The sequence below is a fragment of the Hibiscus syriacus genome, unplaced genomic scaffold (genome assembly GCF_006381635.1).
Source record: "Hibiscus syriacus cultivar Baekdansim isolate YM2019G1 unplaced genomic scaffold, ASM638163v2 tig00110387_pilon, whole genome shotgun sequence".
Lineage (NCBI taxonomy): Eukaryota > Viridiplantae > Streptophyta > Magnoliopsida > Malvales > Malvaceae > Hibiscus > Hibiscus syriacus.
In genome coordinates, this window is record NW_024062717.1 from 4,741,112 (window position 1) to 4,760,758 (window position 19,647).

At 33.8% G+C, this 19,647-nt stretch overlaps 4 protein-coding genes across 6 annotated transcripts; 2 read left to right on the forward strand and 2 right to left on the reverse strand.

The window, feature by feature from the left end:
* Positions 1-1,184: 1,184 nt before the first annotated feature.
* LOC120122671 (telomere repeat-binding factor 2-like) lies at positions 1,185-4,795 on the forward strand. Of its 2 annotated transcripts, XM_039141793.1 has the most exons (7): positions 1,185-1,278; positions 2,061-2,220; positions 2,433-2,644; positions 2,969-3,053; positions 3,169-3,252; positions 3,689-4,029; positions 4,455-4,795. In XM_039141793.1, coding segments are annotated over exons 2-7 (873 nt in total). In that variant the 5' UTR covers positions 1,185-1,278; positions 2,061-2,070; the 3' UTR covers positions 4,456-4,795. The 2 variants fall into 2 exon arrangements, with proteins under 2 accessions (XP_038997724.1, XP_038997723.1); XM_039141792.1 differs by having other exon boundaries at positions 3,689-4,795.
* Positions 4,796-5,116: 321 nt separating this feature from the next.
* LOC120122640 (ADP-ribosylation factor-like protein 8b) lies at positions 5,117-7,335 on the reverse strand. The gene is made up of 6 exons (XM_039141762.1): positions 7,159-7,335; positions 6,394-6,475; positions 6,228-6,260; positions 5,990-6,111; positions 5,326-5,487; positions 5,117-5,247 (listed from the first exon to the last, which is right to left on the reverse strand). Exons 1-6 carry the CDS (start codon positions 7,194-7,196, stop codon positions 5,196-5,198), a joined length of 489 nt encoding a protein of 162 aa, XP_038997693.1. The 5' UTR covers positions 7,197-7,335; the 3' UTR covers positions 5,117-5,195.
* Positions 7,336-9,963: 2,628 nt separating this feature from the next.
* Positions 9,964-12,983, forward strand: LOC120122682. 2 transcript variants are annotated; one of them, XM_039141802.1, is made up of 3 exons: positions 9,964-10,311; positions 10,967-11,466; positions 12,029-12,983. In XM_039141802.1, the coding sequence occupies exons 1-3, from the start codon at positions 10,269-10,271 to the stop codon at positions 12,878-12,880; spliced, it is 1,395 nt and encodes a 464-aa protein (XP_038997733.1). In that variant the 5' UTR covers positions 9,964-10,268; the 3' UTR covers positions 12,881-12,983. The 2 variants fall into 2 exon arrangements, with proteins under 2 accessions (XP_038997733.1, XP_038997734.1); XM_039141803.1 differs by having other exon boundaries at positions 9,965-10,311; positions 10,877-11,466.
* A 3,048-nt stretch (positions 12,984-16,031) lies between these two features.
* LOC120122679 (protein SHORT-ROOT-like) lies at positions 16,032-18,006 on the reverse strand. Its single transcript, XM_039141800.1, has one exon. The coding sequence runs from the start codon at positions 17,690-17,692 to the stop codon at positions 16,166-16,168; it is 1,527 nt and encodes a 508-aa protein (XP_038997731.1). The 5' UTR covers positions 17,693-18,006; the 3' UTR covers positions 16,032-16,165.
* Between the last annotated feature and the right edge of the window lie 1,641 nt (positions 18,007-19,647).

The window sequence follows — 19,647 nt, forward strand, 5'->3', positions numbered from 1 at the left end:
TTATATAAAATAAAAAAAATGAGAAAAAGCAAACACTATACAAAAGCATGAATGTCCAAAATCGCAACGACTGGTGGTATTGCATTTGTTTCTTAAGAATTTTCTTTAAAAAGATAGTATTCGCGCGGACGTGTCGAAGACACGTATGACCACGACCACGACCACGACCACGACCACGACACGACCCGAGACGAGACGGCGGCGGCGGCGGCGCGCGAGAGTCCCCTTGTTCTCTATCACTCAACAAGGAAGTGGGAAAGCCAAGCCTTAAATACCATTCCCAATAGTGTTTCTAATACTATGTGGGATTAAGCATTACCAACACTTGTTCCCAATGCTATGTGAGATTGAGCCTTAAATAGTGATATTATTTTTGAATGTTTTGCTTAAAATTGCAATAATCGCGATTGATTGTAGATTGACATTTAATTATAACATATTTAATCGTATAATACTAATGCAATTGGTTGTTGATTCAGTTGTTTTAAGGTGCATGATTGTTAATTGTTTCCTGAATAATCACATTGTATTGGAAACAAGTGTTGGTAATGCTCAATCCCACATAGTATTAGAAACACTATTGTGAATGGTATTTAAGGATTGGCTTCCCACTTCCTTGTTGAGTGATAGAGAACAAGGGGGACTCTCATGCGCCGCCGCCGCCGCCGTCCGTCTCGTCTCGTCTCGGGTCGGGTCGGGTCGTGGTCGGGTCGTGGTCGTGGTCTCATACGTGTATAGTCCAAGTTCGTATTGCGATAGTCGACTATCGCATTACGATTTACATATTCGCATTGCGATAGTCCACGTTCGCATTGCGAACTTCGACTATCGCATTGCGATTTACATATTCGCATTGCGATAGTCCAAGTTCGCATTGCGATAGTCCAAAATCGCATTTCGAATATGGAAACTGATTTGCGATACCGAAAATCGTATTGCGAATTATCGATTGCATTGCGATTTAATTGGTCATTTTGGTAAATTCAAAAAAAAATTGTTAAAATCGTATATTATAAGATATTTTTAATCACTGAAGTTATTTTCTCTAAAATAAATAACACATAAAATAGAAATAATAAATAAATTAAGTAGAAGTAAAAAAAGAAGAACATTTCCATTTAAATATTCTTACGACATAAAATTAAAGCAATCTCTCTTACATGTTTTATTTTTTATTTTTTCTTATTCACTCCTTTATTTTGTAAGAAATGTTTTCGTAACAAAATTCCTATACTCCGCGCGTGATCTCTTCCTCCCTTCCTGCGTGTCTCCGATCAGGTACTCCATTTTTCATTTTCCTCCTAAATTATTCGCTTTAAAATTTGTAGAATTCAGTGCTTAATGTAAAAAGTTTTTTTTTAATCTTGTTCGAAATTCTCTAGATAAATCGATCCTTGATGAATTTCATCAAATTCTAAGCTTATAATGAGAATGCTTAATCTGATTTCTTTTTGCTTCGCTTTTGTTAACGTTGTTTTCGTAGAGACGAAACAAAAGGGAATGCAATCTATGGAAATTTAAAATATTCACAATTTGCATATTTCAGGATATGCTTTTTATTGGAGTTTGCTTGGAAGTTAAAGATTTATGATTGTTCTATCATTTATTAGTTTTGATTACATGTTGTGATGGGTTGAGTTTTGTTTGATGATTAAGAACAGGTTTAATTTTGTAAATTTTTATCTTGATTTTTCAAACTAGATTGTATTTAGGATTTTTTCTGTTTTTGCTGCTGATTTTCTTTATTTTACCTCTCGTTTTGGTAAAATTCTGAAATTTGCAACATACGAATTTCAGAATGGTTGAGAATTGGAGCCTGAGATTGCTAAATGTCAGCGAAAATATCTTTCTAGAAGTGTCTATGCGCTGTGTTAATGAGATTGCGGCCTCAAATGGTTTACATGCATTTTTTTTTGCACCTATCTTTTGTTCGATTCAATGTTTTTTTGTTGGTTGTCTAAACTTTATGAATAGGCACGAAAGCATATACAATTGCTGTATTGGTGCTTGATCTTTTCAATTTAAAATGTTTATATATTTTCATATATTGGGGGTTTCAGGAACTTGTTGATGGGTGCCCCTAAGCAGAAATGGACAGCAGAAGAAGAAGAAGCCCTCAAGGCAGGAGTTCTCAAACATGGAACTGGAAAATGGCGCAATATACTTTCGGATCCTGAGTTTAGTTCGGTCTTGCGTTCACGCTCAAACGTGGATCTCAAGGTATGTTGCTGAGATTCGAGTAGGATTCATCAATCATCATCACAATAAGAGTTTTCACGTTTTCTGGTTTAATGACCTAAATCTGCTGTGTTTGGACAGTGTCTTTATTAATTGCATCCGAAACTTTCGAACATGAGCTGTATGCATATTTATTTGCCAATGTTCTGTCATGCATAGGGGTGAAACAATGTGTAAAGTGTTGATATGATCAGGACAAATGGAGAAATATAAATGCCACGGCCATATGGGGGTCAAGGCAGAAGGCCAAGCTTGCTCTTAAAAGAAATCAAATGGCTGCTAAACATGATGATAACCACATGGCACTTATTACTGTACCTCCGAGTGAAGAAATTGTTGATCCTAAGCCCCTTGCCATTTCCAGTGGAACACCAAGGGCAACTGGCTCCAAAAATTCAATTTCAAGGTTATTTTTATGTATTATCTTATATCATGATAAACTTACTTCTAGTTAAACTTCAGTATATGAGTTCCTGTCTGCCAGATATTAGAACATGAAAAGAAGCAGAAGACAAGACATTTCCAAGGTTGATTCATTTCAAACTGGCTGTAAATGCAAATATTTGGTTAGTTCCTTAGATTAGGGATTTAGATCAATTACTTTTAGCTGATGAAAACCAAAATTATACGACCTTCAGTCATTTTTGGCCAAAACAATTTTGTGTTGAGAGCGGCGCTAGTCTGATTTGTACATGCATATCGAATCCTGACGCCCTCCTGATTCTTGTAGGTTGGAAAACATTTTATTAGAGGCTATCACTAGTTTGAGAGAGCCTGGTGGTTCTGACAGAGCTTCAATTGCTTTATACATAGAGGTACTTTCTATTTTCAACCATTTATACATGAAGCTCAGCTCAGAAACTGTTGCAAATGACTTCCCTAAAACATCTAAACTAATTTGAGTTTGTTTTTTTTTATTTGACATTTTAGGAGAAATATGCTTCACAGCCAAACCTCAAGAAGCTTTTGGCTACAAAATTAAAGCTGCTGGTAGCAAATGGGACATTGACAAAGGTAATCATACTGTTAATTGTTTGTGTAACCCTATTTTATAATAGTATAATCTTCCTTGATTGTATATATAATGTTTAGCCTATTATGTAGCTTGATGCCGGAAAAGTTAAATTCAACATTAGTGTTATAGGGTCATAGAAGTCTTTATATTAGGTAATAATTTAAAGCCGCTAATGTTTCCGAAAATGATGTTCTGTGTACTCACGTCACACAGAACTTTTGCAATATTGGATTTAAAGAAAGAAAGGTGGAACAGTTGCATCTACTTGCATAATGGATACAATGGCATCAATACTTTCCTTATGAATTGCGTGAAATTTATGTTGGTTTTACTGATGTACTTTTGGAAAGTTATTAGCATGTTTGTAAAGAAGGTTTAAGTTGAATGTTCATAAGTTGGGAGTGATTCATCTTTATGATATGCATATATTGATAGGTAAAGCATAAGTATAGGATTGCTCCACATTCAACTATTTCAGAAGCAAGAAAAACTCCTCTGCTTGCTTTGGAAGGAAGGCAGAAGGATTCTACAAAAGCAGAGAAGGACATCAACAACATTCTTACTAAAACCCAAGTTGATGCAGAGTTATCAAGAATGAAGAGCATGACTGCAGAAGAGGCTGCTGCGGCTGCCGCACAAGCAGTTGCAGAGGCAGAAGTTGCTATTGCCGAGGCTGAAAAGGCTGCAAGAGAAGCAGAGGCCGCGGAAGCTGAAGCAGCAAAAATTTTTGCTAAAGCGGCAGCTAAAGCATTGAAGTCTAGGATGCTAGTTACCTGGTAAATCTTTGTTCTTATATATTCTTCAATTGAACAATGTACATAGATCTGGAAACACAGGGTTTCTCAGAAGATGCTCTTTATTGGTTGTTTAAGAGGGTTGGATCTTAACCAAGAGTACAGCTAGTCATACTCCTGATATTTACGCCTTGAAACTGCAGCTCTGTCAATCAACAAAGCTTTACCACAACTTAACATCAGCTGAACAAATTTTATTTTACTTATATTTATGAGACTATTTTAATCTTTTCTTCTCTATGGTTGAAAAGTTTCTGAAGCAATGCATTACTTTTTTTGGGTGAGTTTTGTCTTTGGTCTCAAATAATACAGCTCTATTGTGACATGTAATTGTTTAGGATTTTTGCCCCTATTTAGTGGTTCTTTTCGCTGTTTATCTTATCGATATCAGTTGCAAACTTGTGCAGATGGTATAGGACATCATTTCATCTTAGCTAGTTGCTGGAACCTTGCATCAGACTTGACATCTTGCTGGCCTGGTATATCAACTATGAATCATGTCTATTACTGTAAATATATAAGGCTTGTAAAGAAGAAAATGTGAGATCAATCCATGAATTTGTGCTTCTTTTTGGATGAACATTTGCTGGGAAGCTTAGAGGTTTTTGTGATTCTATAGCTTTATCTTGTAGTAGAGGGTATATAGATATGGCAAAAGAAATAGAGATGGCATTGTAATGGCACTCTTGAGATATTATCTTTTATTTTATTGAAAGTCCATCTGAATAAATTGAACTACAGTTTTGCACGGTGTTGTAGCAATGTTATTGTTGGCAAATGGCCACTTCAATTAACTTCTCACACTGCCTCTTGTTCAAAGAGTGGTGTTGGAATCAATTTGATTAACTTTTGCTCAACTTCTTCAATTGCTACGAATTATGAGAAAGATAAATCCTAATCGAATTACAAATGTGATGATCCAATGTACAATACACATTGAGAAGGCAATAATTCAACAATCAGAAGATCGAGTTAGGGAAAACCAAAAGCTGAAATTCTCGAACACAAATTTTACCCCTTTCGGAAACGCGAATTATAAAACACAGATTCATCACAAGATTAATCAAAGAAAACCCTTTTTTCAGCTTTTAGATTTCGAATGCTTTACAAGCCAATTAATAACCGAGTCAATGTTGGTTGAATTTTTTTCAAAATATCATGTAGCAGCAAACTTCTCTATCAGTAATTGACTTGAGCCCCCTGCATTAGAAATGCTACGTGTTAGGAGACAGTTTTTTACTTTTTAAGCAAAGCAAGTGGAATGAATGTTTCTCTTACATTTCTTCAGTTAAAGCCGGTTTTGGCAGAGCTCCTGGCTTGTCAATTTTATTGCCTAGCACCAGAAGAGGGATGCCACTAAGTGAGGGTTTGCTCAACAAATCATGAAGCTCACTTCTTGAGATGCTCAGATTATCGGGGTCAGCAGCATCCACTACATAACTGCAAGAAAATCAGGTTTATTCTAGTAGATATACAAAGCAGTGCAAGCAATTCAATACTAAGAGCGGTATTCAATTTCACAATTTGAGAAGCAGAAAGTGCAATGGCAAGCAACTGAAGGCCAATCAAATACTGCAAAATTTATATATAATTTTTTTTGAAAAAAAAACTAATACTAATATTTTATCATGTATGTAGGTACAATTTTATCACAAGCCCCTATATAACCTTTTTGCATCATGTATAAACCTTTCTAATACCAAATAGAATTGATGCCTTCAGTTCGTCAGTTACAGTTTTCAAAGACATTGCCCTGAATAGATATAAAGGACTGGTCGGTTTTGTATAATATTAACAAGATAGCTTTAAAATGCTCGCTACTAAAGCAGATATGGGCAAACCTTTTAGCAGAAAAACTTTTGTTGCCCCGACATTGTCAAAGGAAACATAAGAAAGTTATTGCAAAGAACGAGTCTATGAAATTGAAGTAGTCGCTTCTTACACAATTGCAGAAACTGCCCGGCAGTATCGTTCCCACATGCTACGAAACCTTGGTTGGCCTCCAAGATCCCATAACTTGATCGTAGCATTTCCTTTTGTCACTTTCCTCATGTTGAATCCAACCTGAAAAGAAGCCATTCGGATGACAGAAAGAAAAGGATTATATAAGCTTTGGAATGTAATAGCATTGCAGTGAGTTCACAAAATTAATACAAATCCACTTAGATGATATGACTCACCGTAGGGATCATGTCTTCACTATATCCACCAGTCTGGGGAAAAGGACAAGCAACCAACTTAAAGTCAATTCACAAAGTAATATAAAGAAACATGTGCTTAGATAGCTAGTAATGGATCCTGCGTATGCTGCTACTGCATTTATAAGTGAGATTTTAGTTTACTTACCGCGACAACATTTACTAATGAGGTTTTTCCAGCATTCTGAAGTCCTATCAAAGATAGCTCCATTTCCTGCTTGAAAAACAGGCTGCAAAACATGTATGAAAAGTGAACCTCAATACTATGAAGGTTGAACTTTTGCACCATTTGTTTGTTTAAAGATTGTTCCGAAAAAGAAATTCATATAAAACCGTCTGAAAAGTATGTTAACTCCAATTTGCTAAAAAGAAAAACCTCCCAGCAGATAGAAAACAGTCGATGAACAAACCATTCCTTAAGTCTCATAAAATCGAAAAAGCATTTGCAACTTAAGCTGGAATTCCAAATATATATATATGGATATAAAATCAACTTTGATGAATCACATAACTAAACTTGCTCAAGCCAGTGAAAGACAAACTAAGAGAACCTTCAAACTAGTCAGAATAGGACATTGCTCAAAAGGCTCATGATACTCTAAAGTCAGTGCACTTCTTTATCATAAGGAATACCACTTCCTATTAGGCTATGAATGAATTTCGCCATAGAAACCATCTAATTTTTAACAAAGGCATCCTTGTCTGCGAGGTGATATTATCATAATCTACACCACTTGAAGAAGAAATTTGACAACAGTATCAAGCAAAGGCTGGAAAAATCATTTCTTTATTCTAGCCCAATGTCAAACACACAGCTAAAAGGATGCAAAAAATGAAAATTTAGCTTAAATACATAAAACACAACTCCATCTAAATCGTAATTCTGAAAAAAGGGAGAGAAAAGAGCTCATACCTTCGAAGCCAATTGAGAAAAGCTTCCCACAAACCCATTTTGAAATTCAAGGAGAAACAGAAGCAAAGATGCCAAGCTAAAAATCAAAGAGCTTTTTGGTCAATTATGAAATAGATAAAAGGCGCCCAGAGATCTCTCTCAGTCCTTCCTTCCCCTCCCTCATAAATAATATAAAAATAACTAAAATACTAAATTATGATACTAACTACCATAAAAAAATGGAAATACAACAAATCAATTAGAAGAGTGAAAGGAAGCCAAGTTGAATTTTAAAAATGGGTGGTGATAAATCTGAGCCGTTGAGAGTGGGGATGATGGAATTAATTGACAGTTTGGATTTTGTTGGCTGTTTTACTTGCAGTTTAAAAGACCGCAAGCTCTGTTGTGTAATCCAGTTTAAAAATGTAGGCTTAGCAAAAATATGGGTAAATTGAAAATTTGATAACTGAACTTTAATCTCTCTCTTATTTTATTGACTGTACTTTAAATCTTTTCAATTTCCTTACTAAACTTAATACATTACGTTTTTTGTCATTTAGATGTTAAATAGTTAATAGCATTAAAATGGGTTGTTATATAGATGTAAAACAATATCATTTTGGTGAAAATTTTATTTTTTTAAAACGACATCATTTTTAACGTTGTTAACTATTTAACGACGTGGTGACCAAAAATGGGTGAGAGAGTAAAGTTTAGTGACAAAAAACCTAATGTACTAAGTTTAGTGAGGAAATTGAAATTTTTTAAAGTCTAGTAAGTAAAATAGGAGAAAGTAAAATTCAGTAATAAATTTTTAATTTACCCCAAAAATTTAACATATAACCAAAAAATTAGGGTTGTATACGAATAAATTCCATTAAAATATTAATACATTAAATTTACTAGACAAAATTTGCAAATACACTAATATAGTTCTCATATTTTAGGTTTTTGTGCGAATTGCATTTTAATCCTTATATATATAAAATGAGCAAAAATGCTCCCATTAGTTAGAAACATGAGCAAAATGATCACTTGGTGATAATTTAAAATGTTAACAATTACATCTAATAATAGATATGCATGTTTAAATCATTTATATCGAATAGAAAATTATGTTATAAAGTGATTGTTTGATGGTCTAAAATTAATTATATACTAATATTTGAAAGGTTTTAGGGTTTAGAGTGGTCAATTTAGAGTGGTTAATTTACCCCTATCATATTTTCGCATCAATTTAGTCCCCAAATTTGTTGAATTGCATCATTATACACTCTACCCTAACTTAAAACCCTAAATTGACCACTCTAAACCCTAAAACATGACCCTATAGCCTCTAATCTTAAACCTTAAACCTCAATTTATATCTTAAAACCCTAAATTGAAGGTTTTAAGTGAAGAATAGAGTAAAAATGATACAATTAAATAACTTCGAAAGTTAAATTGATGCAGAAATACGATAGGGATGAAAATATAAATTGAGTCTATTATAAAGCAAAAATTTCGGTTTTGCCTATTTGAAAATAGCAGACATGAAACATTGTAAGAAATACCGTTTTAAATATTAATTGATATTAGATAACATGTTCAATTTCCAAATAATCCCTTTCCCTCTCTTTGTAAAAGAAAAAAAAGGTTATCAAAACCACGTAACCATTAATAATATTCATTACATCGTAACTTGTTAGTATGATTATGACTTTGCTCATTTGTCGGTATAACATTTCCAAATAATATTCTATTTAAACAAATCATTAAAACAATAATTTTGTAAGACAATCAATACTTTTTTTAAATGTATTAATTACTTTTTAGTATTTTGGAATATGATATTTTGAAAAAAATGATATTTTTAGACTTTCTTATCAACTTTATAAAAATACATTCAATTATCAACTTTAATTGATCTAATGATTATAATAGCATGGTCATTTAATAATAATTAAATTTATATATCTTATATTAATAATATATATATATATATTGATATTTAACATTAATAATATATATATCGATATATTATATTTATTGTAAAATCATTCTATCATAAAATAGATTAAAAAAATTGAAATTGATTCATCAAAAACAATTAAATAAATAAATGAAAGTTATATGGAAGACGTCACGAGGAAATGGTCTCAACATTTGATTTAGTTGGCCAAATAATTCAAGTAAAAAAATTGAAAATTACATATATTTAAAAATTATTTTATGATGTAAGTCATTTATTATGATATATGTAGAACTCGTCAATAAAATTGACTAATTTCATAAAATATGATAAATAATTGAAACTCGTCATAAAGACATATTGAATTTCATACAATTTTCTTTTAATACATATAATGAATTCTACTTTTTAATATATTTTATAAAACTCATCATTCATTCATGACGAATTCCACTCATATTAAAATAAATAATTTAAATATTAAAATAATTTTCAAACTCTTATAATTTTTTTTTTAAAAAAAGTTCAGCCTACAATATTTTTAAATTTTATTGCTAAATATTTTCCCTTTTACTATATTTTTAAAATAAAAGGCAAATAGTGAAAAATGGACAGCTTTTTTAGGTCTTAGCCGCTAAAATGGTCAAAGTTTTCAACTTTCAAACTGTCATAGTGTCATTGGGTGCATAGAAATCTTAACAATTATAAAATATTAAAGGGTCTCATTACATATAAAAAACATAGTAAAGGGCCTTATTATTTCTTGAAAATTAGATATAAAAACATATAATCATATCCACACAATCAATAAAATCATCATTTGCAAAAACAAAATGTTAAAAAAATCATTAAAAATCTAACCTCTGATCTGAATCAGGGATTTGTGTGGAAAGTAGAAACGAAGTCATAGGAAAGAGTAAAAAAGACACAACCGAAGCTCAAGTCCAAAACTCAGAACCAAAATAGATGCAAGAAAGAAAGAAAGATTTATTCAGAAGTCATAATCATCTTCACAGAAACCTTCTTTAGATCTTAATTTAAATTACCATACTTTTCCTTACTTCTTCTTGACAAATTTTACTCCTTTACTGTTTTCCGTTGTATTTAGGAACCCTGTGAAGTTGGGGGTTTTCTTTTTATCTATCATTTGCTGAAACTTCGAAGAGAGGATTAAGTAGAGATGCCCATATCTGGGACTGGGAATTTTCCTAGACTTTTGTCAGGTCAGTTTTATTCTTTGTATGGATATTAAAATTTCTCTGCTAACTTCATTTTTTGCGTGTTCTGTGGATCTGCTATATTGGTTTTGGGCTTTTGGCGTTTATATTTAAAGTTGATTGTTTGAAAGTTTGATAATTTCTGAGCTTATAACGATGTTATAATCTTGTGTTTGTGCATTGATATTTGATACTGAACTTAAATATGTTGTTTGTCTATTTTTTGTCAAACTGTATCAAAGGTGTTTTAAGATTAGTATATTGCGCATACCCAAAAGATGGTAAACGTAATGCTAACATCCACGTGTTATTTCAAGTTGATGTCTTTTCCTTTCGGATTAGGAGTTGATAATTGTCTATTCCAATCCTAAAGGATTGCATTTTGACAATGTTCTGCTCTAGGATGCTGTTGATTCTCAATCTATTCTAGCCAATCAAAAGTGTTGGTTTAGAGTTTGTTGTACTCAAATTTTGATGGATTTAAGAGATAAGAGAAGATGAGTATGGTTGTAATTCATATTCGATCCATATTTTTTTGGATCTACGTGTGTTGCATTTTTCCTAACTGCAGCGTTATCTGGGAGATGAAAGAAAGAAAGGGAGTATGAGCGTGAGGAACAATACAAATACAGGAAACCAATTGCTTTCCTCCGCGATGCAGGGTACAGATGCTCGAAGTCTGCTGTTGTGTGGAGCTTGGTGGGGTTCCTTCTTATGCTTCAACTCTACTCTCTTGCTACCCACAGAAGTGCAGTGAAAGGGGATATCCAATTCCGTGTGAATCGTCATCCAGTCCGGGAACTTGAACAGGTGGAAGAGGAGAAAATTCAGGTCCCCCCTGTTAGGAAGAAACGATCTCCACATGCGTCTAAATGGAGACACAAGCGAAATAGTGCCCTGGTTAATGAATTCCTTGATGAGAATTCCCAGCTTCGGCATGTATTCTTTCCAGATATGAAAACTGCTATATATCCTGTGAAGGCAGCAGGGAATGAAAGCCACTACTACCATCCAGGGAAAATTTGGTTGGATACAGAAGGAAATCCTATTCAAGCTCATGGAGGTGGTATACTATATGATGAAAGATCTGCTACATACTACTGGTATGGAGAATACAAAGATGGACCCACGTACCGTGCACATAAGAAGGGTGCAGCAAGAGTAAGTTCATTGTTTTGAATATATCCAAGTTTATTATATTGGTTCTCTCAGTCAAGAATATATTATTGCTTGCATTCATAGAACAAAGACGAAAAAAGGATGAGACAGACTTATTAGAAGAAAACTCTGTGAAAAAGACTGAGAATTACATAAACGATTTATAATTTCACTTATAAAGGCCACCTAATATGTGAAGGGTATATTGGCCTTGGTTGCCTAAATGCAAGTTGTAAAGTTATGAACTGTTTTGTATTTAGATTGATAGGCATCGAATTTGATTGCTTTTTCTTTGGCATTTGTTCAGTTTATTGGTTGATTGATGCCACTCCATTTTATCTAACTATAAGAAACTCGCTCTACTGAACTTAAAGCATGAATTGTGAGGCAACAAAGTTGTCATCTTTATCAATCTCTTTGTAAGGTGAAGTGATGCTTGAGATACACGACATTTGATTGCATATCTAACTCATTTTTAGCACCTATCTCATCCTTCAGGCTTGAAATTTGAGTGCATATCTAAATCTTTAGTTATAAGAAGTTCCCTTTGAATATTTTTAATCAGGTTGACGTTATAGGAGTTGGTTGCTATTCTTCCAAAGATTTGTGGACTTGGAAAAACCAAGGTATTGTGTTGCCTGCAGAACAGAAAAATGAAACCCATGATCTCCACAAATCCAATGTGTTGGAGCGGCCAAAAGTTGTTTACAATGAGAAGACAGGTAAGTATGTAATGTGGATGCATATTGATGATGCCAACTACACTAAAGCTGCTGTCGGCATTGCTATCAGCGAATACCCGACAGGTCCTTTTAAGTATCTCCACAGCCAAAGGCCCCATGGATTTGACAGCAGGGACATGACCATCTTCAAGGACGATGATGGTGTAGCATATCTAATTTATTCATCTCAGAACAATAGTGAACTTCACGTTGGACCACTAACTGATGATTATCTAGATGTGCAGCCTGAAATGCAAAGGATTATGGTTGGACAACGCCGGGAAGCCCCAGCTCTTTTTAAGTACCAAGGGACTTATTATATGATCACATCGGGTTGCTCTGGATGGGCACCGAATGAAGCAGTGGCACATGCAGCTGAGTCGATCATGGGGCCATGGGAGACAATGGGAAACCCATGCATTGGAGGGAACAAAATGTTTCGACTTGCAACTTTTTTGGCACAGAGTACATTTGTGATTCCTTTGCCAGGCATTCCAGGTTCATATATTTTTATGGCGGATCGGTGGAATCCAGTTGAGTTGAGGGACTCAAGGTATGTGTGGCTACCTCTAATAGTTGGCGGACTTCCTGATCGGCCCCTTGAGTTCAATTTTGGATTCCCATCATGGCCAAGGGTATCGATATACTGGCATCGGAAGTGGAGACTTCCCTTGAGTTGGAGGGTACCGAAATGAGTGGCTTATTTTTCTTCAATTCTAATACACGGTTCTAGTGTATTGTATGTTAAAGCTCTTCACCTATTCTTTCACTGTTTCGAATCCTTGTGTCGAGATTTTTTTAGCTTAGACACCTCAGTAATTCAGTGTACAAGGTCAATCTTTTGCACACTTCAGTTCACTTACAAATTTTCCAACAGTAGGTGACATGTTCATATTAGCTATGGAGAATGATAAGTGGTGCAAAGGGGAAAAAATACTATTTTGTTGAGACTCGGGTTTTACAGTTTCATTTGATATATGAGCGCTCTGCAAAAGGTCTATGTTTCTCAGCCCCATTTTGCTTAGGTCTCAAGTTTTACCAACTCATGCTTTGGGAGACATGGGAATTGCCTGTGAAACAAGGTAAACTTGTTTACATTTTAAAATGATATTTTTATACATTTAAAGGAGCCTATTATTTTTAAAAAAATAGGACTTTTTTACTCGAACCTATTACATATATAAATAAGGGCAAAAGACAACTAAAGTTCCAGGAAATTTGTCTGAATAATCTTTTTGTTAACATTAATTAATTGTCTTCCAACTTCAACTCCCAATATAGATTAGCTAGCTGGTTATTTGTCAATGACGTAAAATAATTTTTCAAAGCTTAAATTAAGCATAATGAACAACCACATATGGACCGACTCTTGAGGGAAAATCCCCACAAACGTAAAGCACATGCAAATGATGTTCGGATTATAGGGTATTTTTTAATTCGTCTATTAAAAGTTATAAAATAGTCATCTGATTATTCACACAATCGAAATTCGTCTTTTTTAATTAAAAAATTGACAGTTGTATGAGTGGACGTTAACCTGTTAACTAGGATATGATAAAATTTGATCTTAGAACTATTTGAGTCATACAGTTTTTTGAGATTCTGATATCATACTTTATCATATCTTAATCAATAGATTAACGTCCAACTCAGACTGCCATGATTTTTTTAACAAAAAATGATAAGTTTGGAATATAGGAATAGTCCGATGATTATTTCATAATTTTCAATAGTTAGAGGACTAATCAAAGTAATGTCTTATAGTTGAAAGGCAATTTATAACTTTTAATAGTCAATGAACTCAATAAAGTAGTGTCTTATAGTCGGAATCTATACTTTACTCTATAAATTATTATTATTTTTATCGGCTTTAAAAGAAAAATAATGAGAAGAGATATTTAGAAAAGTAGTGAAAAAGATTTTAAAAGAAAATTTAAGATAAGATGAATTTAAAAAAGACATACGAAGATTAAGATGCGAACCATCTAAAAAAAGCTCCCCCACTGTACATGTTCATTTTCATTTGCTTCTTTTTTGTTTTTGTGTGGGCCAAAAAGTAAATTTTTTTCTATAAAATTGGGGTAAATATAATATATTATATGTTTAAAGACTCTCAACCTTTTAACAATAAATGTTATATCCCTATTTATACAGTGCTCGAACATGAGATCTCAAAAAATAATAATAAATTTATTAAAACTGAAGTCGCTTGATTCGTGTAAAAAATACAACTTTGTAACATTATCACACCATCATGAATGCATTTTTGTAGATTTTATGTGAAAAACCAAACAATGTTTTCCCTTTCTTAGGGTTAAAGTGAAAAGGAGAAATACAAATGGTTTAATTTGTTTTATAATTGTAATAAATAAAAGAAAAAGGATCTAAATTTAGTTCAATTAATGCTGCAACACCTTTTTATAAAATATCCCACAATTGGAATCCAAATCCCCTAACCAATGGCCGTCCTATGACTCTAGGCCCCCCCCCAAAGAAACTAACTAGATAGAGACCATTCTTATGGAAGGATATTTAATAGGGTAAACTATATAGATGATCACTCAACTTCTATAAACTTTTATTTTGGTCATAAAAATAAAATATTTGCAAATTAGTTATTTTTGTTATATATGGTTTGCATTTTAGTCACTATCGATATATTTCTTTTATTTTATCAACTCACGTTTTTTATTTTTAATTTAGTCAATCTCATCAAATTTTGTAAACATTATTTTCATTTTAATCATTCACTTTAAATTTTATTAACATTTTAGTCACTTGCATTAAATTTAGGTATAACGATAGTTTCGTATGAAAATTTTCACCCAAACTAATAATTAAAATAATTTTCTCACTCAATAACATAATTTCTATGTCTTTTAGAATTTTAAATCTAATAACCAATTTTTTTTGGAGATGACTTTATTGGTAACTTCCTTAGATGGAGAGCATTTTCTCTTCAATTTTTTCACTCTTCATTAGCAATTAAACTGAGTGACTAAAATAAAAATAGAGAAAATATAAAGAAGGATTAGAAAGTCCAATGGCGGTGACTAATTTATATTTTTTAGTGACCAAAATGAAAACTTGTGAAAACTGAATAACTATCTGTGAAGTTGTTCTAATTTATAATTTTAAACACTTTTTTATTATTAAAAATAATTAATTTCCGTAAGCTGATATCACGCTTTTACACCAAATACCAACCCCATTTCAAATTTGGACCTATTTGCTAACTATTTATTTTTATATATAAAATATTATTCGGCTATGTTTATTTATTTAGTCCAACACCATTATGTTTAGACTAAGAATTTTTTTATTGTCGTTTTTTAAAAAAAGAAAAAGAAAAAAGAAAATTGCTTCTTCTTTGGGACAATTTCAGCAGGCCAAAACGGGTCAAATTAAGTTTTGGTTGTTGATAGGAAAACTCATTATCAACTAACATGAGCTTTCAACTTATCCATTTGAACCAATTAAATGATCTTAATGATTAAATATATTATTATTCTCTTTCAAAGTCTTGAGTTTGAACAACTATATTTGTAAATTATGTAAATTAAAAAATATTATAAACAAATATTATCTTATAATCACCTCAAATTATTAAAATAAACATTAAATTAGATAAAAAAAAGTTAAACATATTCATTTGATGATTATCAAAACTCAATAACCCTAATTTTACATATAATAAAAATAATCACAAAATAAAAAAAAACATAGATTAATTATGATTTGTGAAATCAATTTAATTACTCCCCATACCATCCTATTGAAAATCAAAAGCAAATTCTTAGTAACTCCCCCACGGCCCCACCTTTCTATCTCCCTTCTTTTCTCATCAAACAAAAAACACAAATTAATATGTAGCCAACACCACATAAAATACGCCAATCCACATTACACGTACGAGAAAAACACAACACATGTGTGAACCACTCCCCCATGCACTAAACTGAAAACGCCTAGGGCCGTCATCAAGGCCGCCATGCACCGGCCCACACCACCACCTGATCCTTCCAAGACAAGAATATTCCGGCGTCGGGGCACTGTGCCATTGACCAACCTTCCTTGTACCTTCTCAACAAGGCGCGTACATCGTCGCACACTTCATGACTCAAAGCCACGGGGCTGAACCCACTTGCATGGAACCGTCTGGACCAGTGGGTGGCCGGTTCGCGTCTCTCGATGGACTCGGACGGCGGACAAGCCACCAAGTCAACGATAGTTCGACCGGCCGCTCGTTCAAGCATCAATCTTTCGTTGCTTGTTCTATTGAAACACTCGTCCAAGGCTTCAAAGTAAAGTCTAAACCATCTCAAACACTCTTGGAAACCCTTAACGAAATCAACCCCATCAACCCCAACATCAAGGTCTGCTTCTTCTTCAACTACCGTGATTATCCTTGGCTGCAATCTCCTGAAATTCGATATCACTATATCTCTACGATTATCGACGGTCGTGATTGAATGTAAAGTGCCAACACAGTTGATGGCCAAGGCTTCATCTTCTTCGATACCAAGCTCTGATAAATCTAATTCACATAAATCGCCAGCATGGTGTATGACATTGAATTTAAAGGGAACTCCCATAAGCCTGGCGAATTTTTCCATTCTTTTCCTTATTTCTTTCATTACCTCTTGGACGGTAGCTAAGCCCTGTGATGAGCCTGAAACTCCACCGTTTTTGCTAGTGACGATCGTGGTTAGCCGTAGATTCGGGGTTTCATCGCTACGGGTTGCTATGGCTTCAAGCAAAGTAGGCCATTGAGTGCAATAAGTGTTACTAATATCAATTATATGTAATTTGCTTTCACCTTCCAAAGCTTCCATGATTGCACCATTACAAGCAACGTGACCAAAAGTTGTCCAAGGGCTTACCTCTTGGAACTTCAATACCATCTTCCTCGTCGACTCGAAAGAACTTGTTTTCTCAGAGACAGAGGCCAACGTCCGATAGCAACGCTCGCCGGAGTCAGTCATGCGGCTGAACAAAGCTTGAAGAAAATAAGAAGCCAGTTTCTGATCGGTGTCCCCGTAAGGTGATCCGAGCTCGTTGAGCATCCATATCAGCTGTTGAACCCGTCCGCTGTTCCGATCGGCGATAGCGGCAGCCGTCTTCAATAGGATATCGGAAGCCCACTTTCCGGAGAAATCGAAGTTGTTCATGTTATGAGCGGGGGAAAAAGTAGTGGTGGAGTAATCAGACGAGTCAATAGCATGGTGAGTGGTGGTGGTGGTGGTGGGGGTGGAGGTGTTTGTGGGAGTGGCGACGGTGGTGGAAGGGTGGGGCTGATATTGTTGATGATAATGATAATAAGGGTAGTAATTCTTGGAAGAAGACGAAGAGAAGTCTTCTTCATCCATGAAAACGTTGAAGCATTCTTCGTCTTCTTGTTGGTAATGATTGTTTTGTCTGGATGATCTAGAGCTGCTGGATGTTCTACTAGAGTTGAAAGATTGGTCCGATGGTTGAAGACTCACAAGTCTAAACAAGGTATCCATCTAAATCCAACACCAAACAGATCCACATCAATGAACTTTGGATTCAAGTTGTGGGGAAAGCGAAAAGGTTTGAAGAGATGGGGGTGAGCAGTGAGCTGCTTATGTTTTTTTTTCCTAGCAGTATACTACAACATGATTGAAGGAATGGAGACCTTAAAACTATGATTTTACTAATTGGGTTTTGGCCAACACAATTAGATAACTACTTAATAAGAAAAGTAAAGGACTGGGAATGTATGTCGTGACAGTCAAAATTATGCTTTTCTTTTTGTGTAATCGATGAAAAGAAAATGGAGATGGCCGATTAGTGGCCGAGGGTTCTTTTCTACCATAGCTTATTCTCTTAGGTATGCTTTCTAATTTCATTTTCATTCTTTTATAAAAAATTCGTGGACGAATTGACTAATATAAATTTTTTCTATTAACATTTGGTTAGTTGAATAGGTATATATATATATATATATATAAGTTATTATATAACTATCATGTTATATTATTTTTTGTGTGTATATTTTATTGAGGGAGAAAGAGAATGAAGAATTGATATAGAGAGTAAATTCTTTAATTAATCTATGTGATAAAATGAAATATTAATTTTTTTAAAAACTTTGGATTCAAATAATAATATGTAAAGAATTGTATGGAGGGCATTTTATAATTTGGAGGTCTCCCATGGAAGCTGCTCTCAACCTGGCGTTGGGGCAGCCTACTATCTTACCTCCCTTTATCCCCTTACCAAATTACATATGAAAATAAGGATCAGCTAATTATTTAAGATAAAATTTTATCTCTATCGTAGATTATTAAAAATAAAAATGGTATAGAGGGTAGGCGTGCGAGATGGGTTAGAAAGTGGGAGAGAGAAAGGCGTAAAAGCTGCCGGCGTGCATGGGCAGCATCAAACCCACCATCATCAACCCAAAACATTCACATCCTTTGCCTCCTAATCCCTCACAAAACCCTGCAAAAATTCCTACTTTTTCCCCTTTTCTATACTATTTACACTATATCCCACACTATCAATTTGTCATTATAATATATTCCATTACCATAATCTACCCTTCCCTAGGGATATGGCATGCACCTTGGCTTTCCTTCCTTTTTTTTCCCCATTCCCCCCACACTCCTTGTATCATCCAATAGTTTATACATTTTTATTGGATTAATGGTTGAAATGAGAGATTGTTTTGTATAAGGTTGCCGGTTTTGTCCTTATCTTTGGGTTTTTTATTTTTTAAGGGACAGCAAAATACGAAGCTATGGTAGCTGAGGTGATCAGGTGAGGATAGGTTAGTAGTCTTATCATGTTGTTATTTGTTTCTCCAATGTGAAGGTTGGCTCTGCCTATGCATTTGATTTGCTGTAGAGATATTCCCATGTATTGTTTCTTCTTTGTCTTCCTCGATTTCGTTCAACAATCATTAGGGGAATTGCTTGCTTTGGACTATTTGTTCCTACTCAAGACCATGCTTCAGGACAACCTATTCAATTTCCTATACCTTCCATTTCATGTATATTATATTTAGATATAGTAGTTTAACTCCAAATTGATAGATTTTGACTCGAATTAACTTAATAAAGTTATTTTTTTTAAAATGGGTTTAGATTAGGTCGAGTCTAATCGAGTTTGAGTGGATGATGAAAAATCTTTGATCTAACTTGACACGAGGTAATAATGTAACTTTTTCTTATAAATTTAAGAATAATTGTTATAATACTCTCTTTCTCTATAAGTTTTTAATCATGTCCTTATATTACGTCGAATCGGATCATATTAATACTTCAAAAATTCAATTTGAATCAGGTTCGAGTAGAGAGAAAATTTTCTTTGAGTCGGGTGAAGAGTATATGATTCTAGGATCATATCATATTTAATGGAGAGTATATTTTTAAGTTCAGATCTAGTTCACAAATAACTTAATCTAACCTGACATGTTGCTATCTCTCATTATACC

Excerpts from the sequence above, each read along its gene's own strand:
- LOC120122671 (XM_039141792.1), top strand. The coding sequence starts at position 2,071 with ATGGGTGCCCCTAAGCAGAAATGGACAGCAGAAGAAGAAGAAGCCCTC. Across the intron at positions 2,221-2,432 it reads GCTCAAACGTGGATCTCAAG|GACAAATGGAGAAATATAAA; the intron begins GTATGTTGCTGA and ends TGATATGATCAG. Across the intron at positions 2,645-2,968 it reads TCCAAAAATTCAATTTCAAG|GTTGGAAAACATTTTATTAG; the intron begins GTTATTTTTATG and ends TGATTCTTGTAG.
- LOC120122640 (XM_039141762.1), bottom strand. The coding sequence starts at position 7,196 with ATGGGTTTGTGGGAAGCTTTTCTCAATTGGCTTCGAAG. Across the intron at positions 6,261-6,393 it reads CATTAGTAAATGTTGTCGCG|ACTGGTGGATATAGTGAAGA; the intron begins GTAAGTAAACTA and ends CCTTTTCCCCAG. Across the intron at positions 6,112-6,227 it reads GTGAAGACATGATCCCTACG|GTTGGATTCAACATGAGGAA; the intron begins GTGAGTCATATC and ends GCTTCTTTTCAG.
- LOC120122682 (XM_039141802.1), top strand. The coding sequence starts at position 10,269 with ATGCCCATATCTGGGACTGGGAATTTTCCTAGACTTTTGTCAG. Across the intron at positions 10,312-10,966 it reads TTTTCCTAGACTTTTGTCAG|GGTACAGATGCTCGAAGTCT; the intron begins GTCAGTTTTATT and ends TCCGCGATGCAG. Across the intron at positions 11,467-12,028 it reads ATAAGAAGGGTGCAGCAAGA|GTTGACGTTATAGGAGTTGG; the intron begins GTAAGTTCATTG and ends ATTTTTAATCAG.
- LOC120122679 (XM_039141800.1), bottom strand. The coding sequence starts at position 17,692 with ATGGATACCTTGTTTAGACTTGTGAGTCTTCAACCATCGGACCAATCT.